Source organism: Ovis aries, chromosome 8 (assembly GCF_016772045.2).
Source record: "Ovis aries strain OAR_USU_Benz2616 breed Rambouillet chromosome 8, ARS-UI_Ramb_v3.0, whole genome shotgun sequence".
Classification (NCBI taxonomy): domain Eukaryota; kingdom Metazoa; phylum Chordata; class Mammalia; order Artiodactyla; family Bovidae; genus Ovis; species Ovis aries.
The window spans coordinates 60,616,446-60,632,743 of NC_056061.1; the positions used below are offsets into that span (position 1 = coordinate 60,616,446).

The 16,298-nt window shown below is 40.6% G+C and overlaps 1 protein-coding gene across 20 annotated transcripts in view; it reads right to left on the bottom strand.

The window, feature by feature from the left end:
- Positions 1 to 16,298, bottom strand: part of AHI1 (Abelson helper integration site 1) — a 216,515-nt gene that overhangs the window by 19,049 nt on the left and 181,168 nt on the right. For 3 of the 20 annotated variants that reach the window (XR_009601649.1, XM_060419701.1, XM_060419698.1), the window contains one exon: positions 5,198 to 9,192. The exons of 14 other annotated variants lie outside the window; for them this stretch is intronic. Coding sequence is in view for 4 of the 6 variants with exons in the window: in XM_060419701.1 (XP_060275684.1) it covers positions 9,181 to 9,192 (12 nt within the window). In the remaining 2 variants the exon portion in view is untranslated. Of the gene's footprint in view, positions 1 to 5,197; positions 9,193 to 9,872; positions 16,149 to 16,298 lie in introns of those variants that run through there. 3 more of the 20 variants (XR_006060633.2, XM_060419700.1, XM_042253506.2) reach the window with 1 other exon arrangement.

Here is a 16,298-nt window from a genome sequence, read left to right on the forward strand (position 1 = left end):
AACTAAGATTTCTGAGCTGATAAACCACATGACTCGACTTCTATATTAGGAACAGAAAATGGTGTACTTCCAGTAGTCAGGTGAACAGTGCAGTAAAGACTGGGATATGGGAGCTGGCGACCTCCCCAGGCAGGGGTTGCGGGTATTTCACGTCATCCTTCCCAGGCTCCTCTCCTGCAGTGCGCACTTTAAAATAACTGGCGCCTCTTCACTTTCTAGTCTTTGTCCTTTCCTTCCGTATACTCCTCTGTTCCCATGGATTCAACCCATATGTTTATGCCAATGACTTTTAAATCAATACCCTGAACCTCAATCTTCAATTTTCTTCAAAATGGTTTGGCAGTTCCATTAGTTTTCAGCAAATAAAAATACACTTGGAACCATACATCTGCCTCAGAACTACCTCGCCAATCTGAGTTCTCAGCCAGTCTCTGCTGCACTGGCGGCTGCACGGGGCACTAACACTTTGTGCCTCTCACAGTGAAGCCCCCTTTTGTTCTCACATATAGAGGTGGTCACCTTAGAAACTTAGATTGTTCCTTTTCCTTCATGTGGACTTTGTCACCACCTCCTACTTTCTCATTATGTTTGGTTTGGATTGCTACAACAGCGTCTCTTGCTCTTATACAGTACTGCTTTTATTTTCCTTCTTCTAGTCTCAGACCTTCTAGAATGACTTTTTGAAAGAACTGACTTGATCATGCCATCCGCCATGTTTTAAATCTCTCAGTGGCTCACTAGCGCCTTCAGGATCACATCCAGCTCCTTCACAGGCCATATAAGGATCTTCTTGATCCTGTCCCCTTATGCAGGTTCAGCTCTACCTGTTTTTTAACTCTGTAGCCTAGCTCCAGCCATGATGAAATATTTGTGACAGCCTGTGTGTCATGCCTTAGTATTTGTTCAGTCTGCCTGGAATGCCCTTCCTCCCATAAAACTCGATTTAGAAATCAACCCCATTGGAAAGCATTTCCTGACCTCATTAGGCTTAGGTCATCAGGGGCCAGTTCTATTTATTTTCCTGCATTTCATATAGAAATTTATCAAAACACTTAAGACTACTATGCTGCAAAAACCCCTGATGTTTGACTATTTGTTCTTTGAAGAGAGAGAGAACTCCTTACTTAAAGGTGAAGGTAGATGACAATTCCACTGACACACTAGGGGAGAGAGGAAAAAATTGGGCTTTTAAAAATGCATTTGGTTTTGGGCATATTGGACCAGAGATTCCAGAATGATATGTAAGTGAATGAATCTGCAGGTCAGAATACTGGAATGGGTAGACCTTCCCTTCTCCAGGGGATCTTCCTGGCTATACCCCAATACAAAACTAAAAGTTTACTTTAAAAAAATAAAATACAACATTCTGCTCCAGAAAAAAAAAAACTATTTGAAATTATAGAGGTAGAGGATAATCGAGAAAGAAATATTAGAGAAAAAAAGATGTACCATATATATCTTCATGAAGGCTTGTATTATGGTATCAAGCAAAGTTAGAGAATGAGATACAAACAGAGGAGAGGTAAGCGCACTGTTACAAACATTAAGGAAACAGAAAAAAAAGCAGAGGTGTTAATGACCCAGGATGCTGGCCTATGCATTTCATTACATGGCCTGTAAACTGCTGAAAATGATCCTTCCCTCCATCCTGCGCTTTATCCCGAGTCTCCTTCCCTTGTGACCAGCTGGTTTTCCAGTTTCTCTGAGGAGCACTTTTGACCACTTGAGGGCTTCTGCACAAGCTGCTTCTAATGTCTCAAATGTATCCTCCTGGTCTCCCCGCCTCCGCCCTTCATAAAAACTAACCCATCCACTTCTCACCACAAGGCCTCACAGCTTCCCTTCAGTCCTTTCACTGCTTATGTTTAGTTTTATGACTCATTAATTACAGTTACTTTCACTCATCAGGCTGTAAGTTCTGTAAGGTGAGGGACCTTTTCTGTTTAATTCACCACTACACTACCCAGACTACATTCTACCACAGTTCCGAGGGACAACAGCAGGCATTCAATGTATGTGTGTTAAGTGAATAAACATCATAGACTCCAGAGGGGTGGAGGGATGAGGATGCGGATCATTGGCTGAGTGAGGGCCAGAAGAACGTGGGAGGGAAAATGACCCAAAACACAAGTGGAGAGGTCGGCCGTAGAAAGGAGGGCACATCTTTCTTTGAGATCTGAAAGCCGCTAGAGAAGGAAGGGGAAGTAACAGAAACACAGAGAAAGCACAAAATCAGCCTGTTTTAAGACTCTGAGGAGTGTGGACCTTATTTTGACCAGGCTCTGTAAAGAATGGTGTAGGGAGTCAGGAAGAACAAAAAGACGATCAAGACCATGGGCCTCACTCAGGCTGGGAATCAAATATGACAGATAACCACCACAGTTAGGTGCTGTTCTTCAGCAGTGATGAGATTCCAGAGTAGAAGTGAAAGAAACAGACAACTGGTTTACTCTCAGGGCTGGGGACTGGGAAGCCCTGTATGCCAAGTCACACACTTGGAGAGCCATTTATGTGTACGACATCAAACTGCTAAATGACTGCTGCTTTCATGCATCTATTTCCTGGTGGTCTAAGAGTTGGTCTGGGGAAAGTGAAAACTGGCGGCAGGGGCTTCCCTGGTGGCTCAGTGGTAAAGAATCCGCCTGCCAATGCAGGAGACCCTGGTTCGATCCCTGGTCCAGGAAGAGCCCACGTGCTGTGAAGCAACTAAGTCTCTGTGCCACAAGCAGTGAGCCTGTGCTCTAGAGTCCAGGAGCCGCAACTACTGAGCGCCTACGTTGCAACTACTAAAGCCCAAGTGCCTACTCTGCAACAAGAGAACCCAAGCAATGAGAAGCCCATACACCACAACCAGAGAAAAACCCCCTCTCACTGCAACTGGAGAAAAAGCTCGAGAAGCAAAGAAGACCTGGCACAACCAAAAGTAAATAAAATTAAAAACAAACAAACAAACAAAAAACCAATGGCAGATAACCAAGAAGGCAGGAAACATCAGAATGCCACCTCTTCCCTCTTAAAAAAAAATCTGCAAACTAAAGAATCATTTGAGTCAGCCACTGCCTCTTTGGGGACTGAACTATTTCCTAGATGAGTGATGTGGGAAGAAAACTGGGAGACTGAGGGAGACATGGCATTTTATCAAGCCCACTGCAGCCCTCTGCACACTGCTGACCATCTGCTCATGAGCAACATCATCACTGCTGATGTTTGACAGGGTCAGGTTTGATTTGGAAGATTAATACATCTCAGTATTACATCTCAGTACAGCTGCTCCTCTTTATCTGAGCCTTCATTCAATAAGCATTTATTGAATACCTGATTTGTGCTAGATGCTGGGAATTCAATTTTAAATAAGTCACAGTCCCTGCCTTCAAGGAACTTTTAGCTCTTTTATTTACATCCAAAAGGGAAGACAAGAATAGAAGACAAAAGTCATACACATGAACCATGCTGGAGTTGTAGGTTACATTTTTCCGTTTGACCCTATGCTTGACCTTTTCTGTCTCTGTCTTTATTATAAGGATTAATAGGTTTTATAAAATGACTGTGTATTTTTAGCAGCTTCCCTGGTGCTCAGTGGTAAAAGAATCAGCCTGCAATGCAGGAGATGCCAGAGACGTGGGTTTGATCCCTTGGTAGGGAAGATTCCCTAGAGAAGGGCATGGCAACCCACTCCAGTACTCTTGCCTGGAAAATCCCATGGACAGAGGAGCCTGGCAAGCTACGGTTCATGTGGTCGCAAAGAGTCTGAAGCGACTGAGTTTGTACTTTTACTAAGGTTTCAAAATACAGCTAATCCTTATTATTTGTGGATCCCTATTTGAGAATTTTCCTACTCACTAAAATTTATTTGTAATCTCCAAATCGACCTGTGTGGTGCTTCTGCAGTTGAACACATGCACTGGTGCCGAGTGGTGATACATGTGAGCTGCCCAGGGCACATGTTCCAGATGAGGGAGGAACATTAGAACCTCCTGATGCCTGGCACGTTTCTAATGCTCTGACTTACTGCATCAGTTCTCATACAGAAAACAAGCGTCCTTTTCCTGATCGATTTAGTGACATGTTTTTCACATTTTTGTGCTTTTTGTTGGTGATTCTGCCATTTTAAAGGAACCCTAAGCCTATTGTTGCAGTGCTGACCCATGTGACTAAGTGCAAGAGGGCTGAGGTGCTTCACAGATAAACCTTGTGTGCTAGTTACGCTTTGTTCAGGTGCAAGTTGTACTCCATGAGTTCAATTTTAATAACTTGACTATATTAGATAAAGTGTTTTTAGACCGACATACATATAAAACAAGGTTATGTACTGGTGGGTTGATGAAAATCTTGTGACCAGAGGCTCTCAAGAACCTAATCCTGCATTTGCTCTAGGAGCGCTGGTTTAGAATTCAGTAATTCAGTGTTCATGGTGAATTTATAGAACATAAGCACTGTAAATGAGGAGAACTGACTGTGTAGTTTCCAGCATGGCTTCTGTGCACCCACCAGATTACTATTTTACTAGTCTTAGTTGCTACCTTTCATAATCTTATTCCTTGACAAATGTATGAAGTTTTGGAGAGCTCTGTCTCAATCAAATCATAATCATTCATTGAGAATATCCCACATGTACAGTACTAAGATGGGGACTTTGGGAAGAATACAAATGTTGGAAAGTTGATTCCTGTTGGTTTCACATGGCTGTGTGTAAGGGCTTATAGACTCCTTCTATTCAGTCAGGTCAACTGGAAGTTTATACCCCGAGGTCAAAGAGCCTGAAGTAGATACGTTATTCCACCGATGAGGCTGGAAGAACATTCTCTAGCAAATTCCGAAACTCTGTGACTACAAAGGGGCCTTCAGAAATGTAAAGGATTATCTTGCAAAGATTAGCACATTTAGGGTAGAGTCTGGGCACTGGTAGTTTTACGTAAGTGCCCAGGGAGATTCTGAAGCCTAGCAGTTTGAGAACTATTACTCTAGCATATATCAAACCAGTAATTTGCAGGGCTTGGAGAGCTCAGGACTAATTCCTGACTTGTGTGTATGAGGCTGACTTGGCTTAGTAGCCAGTAAGCATGGATTGCTGTGATCTCTATGGTCTCCTCCCTTTCTTGCCTTCTTCCCTTCCTCTGGTTGGAATCTCACTTCTTACCAGAACTGTCCATCAAGGAGTTCAAGTTCCCTCCCAATAAGCAACATTACACAGACACAGTATCTATCAGGCTCATAATTTATTGAGGGCAAATATACATATAAATGACTTGGCACTAAGGATGTAGGTGAAAAATGAGAAACAAACAATATGCTACAAGACGTTGGGAGAAAATGTGATTTCTCTGAACAAATGGAGGTTCCAGCTGGCCTTTCTGCAGCTCAGTCTGATTCCTCTTCCTCATTATCTCAGTATGTGTACCTATGTATATCTGTTCATGTTAGTTTAAACACAATTGCTTGGTCATGCTGCTTTTAAATTTGTTCTTTTGTTGTCTTCTTCACCCATGTGTACCCAGGTAAAAACCACACTTTTTTTTTTTTGACATTTATAAGGTACACATTTATTGGCTGTAGCAGACTGAATAAACATACATGGTATTTGAGGTAATTACAAAAGTTGTGATAAAAAATGTGACCCATATAATAATATGATTCACATGGAAAAATTCAATCTGAAGTGCAATTTAGACCTGTACCTGCCAGTGAGTTTAAGGACAGGGCAATATATAGCCTTCATGGTCTTGGCCCAGGCTTGTTTTCTCCTGTGATCTTGGGATCGAAACTGCTTTTCGGTCAGTGATTCTGCAAGTTGGCGGGAGAGAGCATTTTCTTACAAGTGAGATGCCAACCTTTGGAGGTTGATCAAACACCCTCTCTCCTTTGTGGGAGATACAGCAGTGGGTAGGAGGGTGCTGTTTAAACACACACAAAGTAACGAGGAAGCAGAAACAGAAGTAAAAGAAAGAAAAGACTCATCAAGTGCAAAAACGTTTAGTAAGAGAGTGATAAAAAACAAATCTGTTCCAATATGTTCAGAGGGCTTCCATTGTACACATGGTTTATGAGAATAAAAAAAGACATTCAAATAGAAAAAGACTCTTTCCTTTTTATGTCAACTGGAGAACCATGTTAAAATCAGGGACAACCATGATCATGTTATTGGGATTGCTAAGTAGCAACAATTAAGAACAATGTTTTTGTGTGTGTTTAGTCAAGTCTGATTCTTTGTGACCCCATAGACTACAGCTCTCCAGGCTTCTCTATTCATGGAATTCTCCTGGCAAAAACACTTAAGCAGGGTAACTCTTTCCTTCTCCAGGGGATCTTCCTGACCCAAGCATAGAACCTGGGTCTCCTGCACTGCAGGCAGAATCTTTACCATATGAAGAGGAGGAGAGGGCAACAATAAGAACATTAGCAAATAGTTAATTTTCCACAGCTGATGTAAAGATTAGCATTCAGCCAAGTTTCTTAAGCAAAGGAAATAAAAGATAGTCAAGTGACATATAAATTTAATTGACACACTTTATATTCATTCATCACACTGAGCCTCACATACCTAGATACATCTTTATGTGAAGCTGTTGTTTTTAAGTTGTGTAGTATGTAACTCCAACAACACTACTTACATACTTGCAGGCAATGGGAAAATAAAAGCAAAGTTTCCTTATCAAGATCTTAAAATCAAAATTGTAATTTGAGGAAAAACAGATATAACCATATGTATACAAAATATTATATATATTTCTATTAAAACAGAGCAGTTGCTTTCAGGTATGGGTGGGGTAATTTTGATCCCCAGGGAAAATGTCTGGAAGACATTTTTGATTGTCACAATTGGAGTGGGTTAGTGCTTCTGGAATCTAAAGGGTTGAGGTCAGGAAGGCTGCTCAACATCCTACAATACACAACACACTCCCTCTGAACAAAGAATTATCTGGCTCCAAATGCCAACTGTGCCCAAGCTGAGAAACACATAATTGCCTGACAAAACAAGAGGACAGCAGAGTTAGGGTATCACAGAACTTCTGAAACAAGGATCACGCTGACTGTCAAGTCAGAAGACAGGGGGAGTGATAGCAATCAATTCCACCACTATCTAAAGGGCAATTTACAGCTTGGAATAACCGGTGGGAAGTTTTCCCAATGACATCTTTCAAAATTTAGATCTGTAATAGATTATAAGAGGGGTGTTACGGTTAACTTATGATCATCATGGAGAGCAAATACTGTATTATACTATCAAACAGACCTTAAAGTCACTGTCAGAGAAAGTGTGGGCCAAGAAGAACATTGGTTTCATCCAGCACAGCATCACGTATTTTATACTTTTATGTGTCTCATTGTTCAAAGATTAGAATCTAAACTTGCCTTCTCAGAGTCATGAAAGAGTCCTTCAAATACTTATCAATGGTTTATTGAAACAATTATGAAGACGTAATCGAGAATTTATATTATTCTCTAAACTAAGTTTCCATGGAGGATCTGTATAAGAAAATGAGATGGGCTCAGAGACTCAAACCAGTTGAAAATCAGTGGGTTGCTACACTGCAAAACAACTTTGCCCTTACATTATTTTGTACACATTTTAAGTGACGGGAGTTAGGAAGACATCAAAGAAAATGAAAGTGAAAAGTGAAAGTCACTCAGTCTTGTCTGACTCTTTGTGACCCATGGACTGTTCTGTCCATGGAATTCTCCAGGCCAGAATACTGGAGTGGATAGCCATTCCCTTCTCCAGGGAATCTTCCCAACCCAGGGATCAAACCCAGGTCTCCAACACTGCAGGTGGATTCTTTACCAGCTGAGCCACCAGGGAAGCCCAAGAATACTGGAGTGGGTAGCCTATCCCTTCTCCAGCGGATCTTCCCGACCCAAGAACTGAACCAGCAGATTTTCCCAACCCAAGAATTGAACCACCTACATTGCAGGTGGATTCTTTATCAGCTGAGCTACCAGGGAAGCCCTCGGAAAATGAAATATTTCCCAAACCTACTTTGGGGGGATGAGACTAAAACCACTGGCAATTATCTAGAAGAGAGAAATTAAGAGGACAAGGAATTAGTGGGGTCTCACGACTGAGTGACTTCACTTTCACCTTCACCTTCACCTTCACTCTGTGGAGGGTTAAGAGCACTGCCCAAAGTAGCAAGAAACAGAGCTGCAGGGAAAGAGACAATGCACAGGCTAAGTTACCCTCGTCACAGACATTGACTGCAGAAGAGGTGCAAGAGGAGAATGAGTAGTAAAACTTGTGACAGACCTTCAACAGAATTAAGATTTCACGGGTTCTTGCAGGGCAAGAGAGATTCTGGAGGTTTTTAGAGCTCCTCTATGGAGAACGTTTCAGTTCAGTTCAGTTCAGTTGCTCAGTCGTGTCCGACTCTTTGCAACCCCATGAACTGCAGCACGCCAGGCCTCCCTGTCCATCAGCAACTCCTGGAGTTCACCCAAACCCATGTCCATCGAGTTGGTGATGCCATCCAGCCATCTCATCCTCTGTCGTCCCCTTCTCCTCCTGCCCCCAATCCCTCCCAGCATCAGGGTCTTTTCCAACGAGTCAACTCTTCGCGTGAGGTGGCCAAAGTATTGGAGTTTCAGCTTTAGCATCAGTCCTTCCAATGAACATCCAGGGCTGATCTACTTTAGGATGGACTGGTTGGATCTCCTTGCAGTCCAAGGGACTCTCAAGAGTCTTCTCCAACACCACAGTTCAAAAGCATCAATTCTTCGGCGCTCAGCCTTCTTCAAAGTCCAGCTCCTCTCACATCCACACATGACCACTGGAAAAACCATAGCCTTGACTAGACAGACCTTTGTTGGCAAAGTAATGTCTCTGCTTTTCAATATGCTATCTAGGTTGGTCATAACTTTCCTTCCAAGGAGTAAGCGTCTTTTAATTTCATGGCTGCAATCACCATCTGCAGTGATTTTGGAGCCCCCCAAAATAATCTGACACTGTTTCCACTGTTTCCCCATCTATTTCCCATGAAGCGATGGGACTGGATGCCATGATCTTCGTTTTCTGAATGTTGAGCTTTAAGCCAACTTTTTCACTCTCTTCTTTCACCTTCATCAAGAGGCTTTTTAGTTCCTCTTCACTTTCTGCCATAAGGGTGGTGTCATCTGCATATTTGAGGTTATTGATATTTCTCTCCGCAATCTTGATTCCTGTTTGTGCTTCCTCCAGCTCAGCTTTTCTCATGATGTACTCTGCATATGAGTTAAATAAGCAGGGTGACAATATACAGTCTTGCTGTACTCCTTTTCCTATTTGGAACCAGTCTGTTGTTCCATGTCCAGTACCACTAGACCATTCAGGTATGACCTAAATCAAATCCCTTATGATTATACAGTGGAAGTGAGAAATAGATTTAAGGGACTAGATCTGATAGATAGAGTGCCTGATGAACTATGGATGGAGGTTCACGACACTGTACAGGAGACAGGGATCAAGACCATGCCCAGGAAAAAGAAATGCAAAAAGCAAAATGGCCGTCTGGGGAGGCCTTACAAATAGCTGTGAAAAGAAGAGAAGTGAAAAGCAAAGGAGAAAAGGAGAGATATAAGCATCTGAATGCAGAGTTCCAAAGAATAGCAAGGAGAGATAAGAAAGCTTTCTTCAGTGATCAATGCAAAGAAATAGAGGAAAACAATAGAATGGGAAAGACGAGAGATGTCTTCAAGAAAATTAGAGATACCAAGGGAACATTTCATGCAAAGATGGGCTCGATAAAGGTGAGAAATGGTATGGAGAACGTTTAGGGACTTTATTATTGGGAGTGGAATCTGTGCTTGTGAGGAGACTCACGCTGGCTTTGCTACTGTAATATCATGGGGGATCCCACTCACTTTCCTTTTTTAAAAAATGCTTTTTAAAAATCATTAATGTATTTATTTTTGGCTGCTCTGGGTCTTTGTGGCTGTGTGCTCGCTTTCTCCAGTTGAGATAAGCAGGGGCTACTCCTCACTGTGGTGCATGGGCTTCTCACTGTGGTGCACAGGCTCTAGGCGAACGAGCTTCAGCACCTGCGGCTCGAGGGCTCTGGACCACGGGCTCCAGTAGTTGTGGCCCACTGGCTTAGCTGCCTCATGGCATGTGGGCTCCTCCCAGACCAGGGATCGAACACATGTCCCAAGCACAGGCAGGTAGATTCTCATCCACTGAACCACCAAGGAAGTCGTCCACTCACTTTCTTTGCAGGGCATCGTATCTCTCTAGACTAAATATATTTTTCAAATGTAAATAACACTTTTTTAAAACAATTGACATCTTTTTCCTTTAAATATTTATAAGTTATTGAACCAAATTATGGAGAGAAAAAGAAATATCAGTGTCTGCACTGAGATTTTTTAGGGGAAACCAACAAGCACTTGAATGCTTATTTACTTATAAGTTAAAATTTTGACTTAGTTCTCTTCAGATAAAGAAAGAAAAGTTCAAATATTCCCTGAATTTTAAAGTGAATCAAGCATATAGTAATTTTTGTCTATCTGATATAATAAATTAGAGGTTTAATCAACTGTATTTTCTTTGATAAATGAATTATTAAAGTGAAAAAGATGTAAATTGATTTTATTCTTTAGCATTGCTGCTACTGCTGCTAAGTCACTTCAGTCGTGTTACAATTGTATTCGATGATTTAATGTATATTAACTAACTTTTAGGTAGCTGGAAAAATCTACCACTGTCTATTATAAATTTGCTGTTGGACATCAGCACAGTAATAAAATCATATAATTCCTATGTTTAAGAATAATATGGATATACTTCTGTTACAAGGAGAAGTAAACAGAAAATTTTTTTCTATTTGAAGTGATTTTTAAAAACAGTGATACAGAGCATAATTAATCCAGGGTTTAATAAAGTGTTCCTGCCACAGAATCCAGACATCACCAGAACCAGTTCGCTACATCCTGTGTTTGGGTTATACTAGCCTTTTGGAACGGCAAGTTAGGATTCAGTCATTGGCAAACCAAAGTGGTCCAACTTGTGCAAAGGATATCTTATAGGTGTTCAATAAATACATACTGATTACATGGTTAAAAAAAAAAATAAAGTCTACTTTGGGGATGAAGAGGGTAAATAAAAGTCAGATATTTTGTAGAATAAGGCACAAACATGTACACCGAAGGCAACTTATTCACTGCCTACTATTTTCCTGATAGGTTGACAGAATAATCAGTGTAAAATTTTGTGTGCATGTGTTTGGCTGGAAGAGGAACTACCATGGAGTTATCTGACGCTTTGGGGTTCTCTGTTCTTATTTTGGACTAGACAAGAAAACAGCTGTTCCTGAATATAAGGGGAGCATGCAGTTCAGTTTGGAAGTCAGCTCTTCTGAATTAACCAAGCCTGCTCTCTCTGACTCTATATGCTAACGTAAAATTTTGAAAATAATTAAAACACTTTTCTCTCATGAAGAGATGAACTATGATGGATATTTTAACAATTATCTTAAAATAAAAAAAAATTATTCATTTAATGAGTTTTTAGAGAAAGACATAAAACATCTCAGTAATTTCTCCACATTCATAGAAATAATCTAATATTCCTATGCATAACTGTTACTATATGCCTGGTACTTACACAAAAACATAATTGGTTGCATTACCATTGAAAATGTACTGATATTAGAAGGTACTCTTTTATCATAGGTTTCATTTTTTAGAAATTAAAAAAAGAAGAAAACTAAGCACTTTCAGAAATTAAAAAAAAAATACCCTGGGCATTTTAGGTATTAAAAAAAGATAACTAGGTATTTCAGTATCTTGAAACTATAAAAAGAACAGAATTACCTCTGGTAATAAGAACAGATATCTAGATATTTTTATTAAAAAAAAAAACAACTCAAAATGAACTAAAGACTTAAATGTAAGCCCTGAAACCATAAAACTCCTCAAAGAGAATACTGGCAGTAAACACTCTGACGTGGGTCTTAGTAATATTTTTGGATCTGTTTCCTCAGGCAAGGATAACAAAAGCAAAAACTAACAAATGTACTCCATGCTCCGTTGTGTCCGACTCTTTGTGACCCTATGCTATGGACTTCATTTTTGTGACCCTAGGAACTGTAGCCTAGCAAGCTCCTCTGTCCATGGGATTTTCCAGGCAAGAATATTTGAGTGGGTTGCCATTTTATCCTCCAGGGGATCTTCCCCAACTAAGGGATTGAACCTACGTCTTCTTCATTGCACGTGGACTCCCTACCACTGAGCCACCCGGAAAGCCCTAACAAATGGTATTGCATCTCCCTAAAAAGCTTTTGCGCAGTGATGTAAACCACTAACAAATGAAAAGGCAGCATCCTGAATGGGAGTAGATAGTTTGGTGATGTATCCAATAGGGGGTTAATATTCAAAAGGACACATGCATCTTAATATCTAATAAACAAACAAACAATCCAATGAAAAATGGGCAGAGGATCTGATCAGATATATTTCCAAAGAAGACATCCAGACGGCTAACAGGTACATGAAAAGATGCTCAATATCAGTTGTCATCAGGATAATGCAAATCAAAATCACAATGAGATATCACCTCACACCCATTAGAACTGCTATCCTCAAAAAGGCAAAAAATAGCAGGTGTTGGCAAGGATGCAGAGAAAATGAAACCTCTGTGCACTGTCGGTGGGAATGTAAATTTTTACGGACACTGTGGCAAAACAATAGGGGAGGTTCCTCGAAAAATTAAAAAGAGAACTACCATATAATTCAGCAATTCCACTTTTGGGTATTTACCTGAAGAAAACACAAGCACTATTTCAAAAAAATGTATGTATCCCTACGTTCACTGCAGCGTTCTTTACAATAGCCAAGATACGAAGCAAGCTAAGTGTCCATGGACAGATGAATGGACAAAGATGATATAGTATATATAATGGACATAAAAAGAATAAAATCTTGCCATTTGTGAAAACATGGATGGATCTAGAGGGTATTATGCTAAGAGAAGTAAGTAAGACGGAGAAAGACAAATATCCTATGATTTCGCTTACATGTGGAATCGAACAGACAAAACAAATGAACAAACAAAACAAAAACAGGCTCAGATACATACGGGAGGGGGGATGGGCGAAACAGGCGAAGGGGATTAAGAGGCACAAAATTCCAGTTACGAAATAAATTACAGCATAAGGAATACAGTCAATAAGATTATAATAATTTTGTATAGTGACAGATGGTTACTAGATTTACTGTGATGATCACTTCATAATATATTTAAATGTTGAATCACCATGTCACACGTCTGAAACTAACGTTGTATGTCAACTATATTTCAAAAAAATTAATTAAAAATGATGTCAAAGATATATTGGTGAAATAAAAATATTATGATCCTAGTTTCATCAAAACAAAGAACAGACATGAACAGACATGTATTCATATATTCAGATAACATCTTTAACAGGGTATGCAAGAAACAGAGTAAAGATGAATGTTAGCAGGATACAGGAATTTTTATCTTTCATTTATTTATACTATTCTCTATTGTTTGGATTTTTAAAACTATGAGCATATATTACTTTTATAGTATAAATAAAAATTTTACAAAAGGAACTTTAACTACAACTTTCCTCCACTAATACATGAATGATGCAGGTTAGTACTTAGGCTAGCAAAAATAAAAAGCCTAAAAAGAGTTCATAGTATAAACACAAATGAAAATTGTCAGCACTTCTGTTTTCCCAAACCTCCTGAGTTGCTTTTCTCCCTGATAGCACCAATACTCTTCCTTCTATAAGATGTAAATTTACAGCATGCTACGATGAAGATTTTCTAGAATGAGGTTGAGAAAACATTCTCCTATACCCCTGTGGTACATGTTAATTTGGGGAATCGCTGGCCATTTGTGGAGTGTAATGAACAAGACTCATCCTCTCCTCTTGCAGAGGAAAAGCCAAATGCTGCCATCACCTGCCAACACTTCAATGAACGAGATGAAATGTTGGAAGGTATCTGGTACACTGAGCGACACGACAGGTGTGTTCCACTTGGAAGGACTTAGAAGATTTAGCAGCTGCCAAATGGTATAATTTTACTTCTTATTCTATAGTTTGAATAGAAATTAAAAAAAAAAAAACTATTGAAGGGGTATCTTTCCTTTTTTTCTTAAGAAGTACAGACAATATGATTCTACAGGCTTCCACATGAAGAAAGGGTACAATGAAGCAAACATAAAAAGGGATGTAAAAATGCAGCAAGAGGGCTTCCCTGGTGGCTCAGTGGTAAAAAACCCACTTGCCCATGAAGGAGACATCGGTTAGATCCTTGATCCAGGAAGATCCCACATGCTGCAAAGCAACTAATGCCCTGTGCCACTACCGCTGAGCTTGCACTCCAGAGCTTGGGAGCTGCAACCACTGAGCCCATGGGCCACAACTACTGAAGCTTACACACCCTAGAGCCCTTACTGCTCAACAAGCAAAGCCACCACGAGAAGCCTGCGCACAGCAACTAGGGAGTAGCCCCTGCTCTCCACAGCTAGAGAAAAGCCCATGTAGCAACAAACACCCAGCACAGCCAATAAGCAAACTTATCATGTTAAAAAAAGGCAATGTAATGCAAAACGTGGCTAGCTGTGCAGCAGCAGCTGTCTGCCTGTGTTGCTGACTAGACGTGGAGGTCAAAGGGTCTGGCCTGAGAGCATGGAGGCTGGGCTTCTACCAGCAAGGTTGTTCTGAACGAACTCCTTATAACCTCTCTGGATCTATCTTGGTTTCCTCATCTACAAAAAGGAGCTGACTAGAATCACCAGGGTTGATCTCTAAGGTTCCTTCCATGTCACCAATTCTATAGTTCTATGAACTTAGGACCCATTCTCCAATTCGCCCTCAATTCTAGTCGCTTATCAGAGATCACTTTTCATGTCCTTTTTTCAAGAAAAAACTTATCTCATATATGATAATAAAAATAAAACTTGCACATGAAATTAAACATCTGATAGAATTTGTGGTAGGTTTATAAGGCAGGATCTTGATAAAATCAAACCATACATACTTTGATAAAGAAACTAAACTGAAGAAATGCAACTATGCCAGGTGCTAAGGAAGCCCAGTTACACATTTCTCAAGGGCTGGCTGTTTGCATCATGACTCAAGAGTATACCCAAGGCATTTTGGTTACCTGGGACAGCATTAACGTTTCCCGGGGACTTCTCATATAAGCTTAGATCATTCTTTATACTTTCTCCAAAAGGGATGTAAAACAGTGTCTAACTATTCATGTGGTATGTTCCACATGTGAAGACAAATACATATATGTAAGATTCTAGTGGCTCAGACAGTAAAGTGACTGCCTGTAATGCGGGAGACCTGGGTTCAGTCCCTGGGTTGGGAGAAGGACGTGGAAACCCACTCCAGTACTCTTGCCTGGAAAATTCCATGGATGGAGGAGCCTGGTAGGCTACAGTCCATGGGGTTGCAAAGAGTCGGACACGACTGAGCAACTTCACTGGTTGGTTGGTAGTCTAATACATGGATTCAGATAAAGTAGATCAAATTATGTTCTTCAACAAAAGAAATCCTTGTATCTTAAGCCTTAAAGCCTTATTTGAGCTCCATCTTCTCCAGGAGAATTTTTCTTCTTCTTTCCCTAAATGTATTCCTAGCCTCTAACACATCCTTACTCTACCTATTTATGTTTTTAAATGTTTTACGTGCACATCTACAAGTTCTTTGGATCTATCAGAATTAGGGTTTGGGCAGCAGTGGTACAGCCTGAAGCAGATCTCAAGGGTCAAGTGGGGTATCTGAAGAACTGTCTGTTGGGATATAATATAAAGGTCTATTTCAAGCATGAAGATCAGTCTGTGAGAAGACAAGGCACACACAATTTAAAAAATCAGTTACAGTCTAGACTGAGACTATGGTGCGGCAAGCGCGGGGCAGGCAGTGAGAACCGGGGAGTCTCAGAGGCAGGAAGAGGTCTCCTTCCATAGGAGCACAGGCGCATCAGGGCGCGGCAGCCAGTGAGGCACTGCCGCCAGTGAGGCACTGCTGGAGTTCCTTGTAACTCCTCTGGCTGAGGGAGAAGTAGCTCAAGGTTGTTGGAGAGGAACACACTAAGGTGCGTTCAGTGTCCAAGTTCAGCCTGAGGCACAGGTGGGAATACCAGTAAGCCAACACAAGTAAAGGCCGTGTCTTTCAAAGCATCTCATCCAGTTCCTGACACAGAATACAAATCTTGTTAGTTGTTACGATGACTCCATGCCGATGTGTTAAATGCTTTCACTGCATGTATGTCTTTAGGTTAAATTTATATTAGCATCTTCCTAAATTCTCAAATACGGTGAATTTCAAACAATGGATACTATT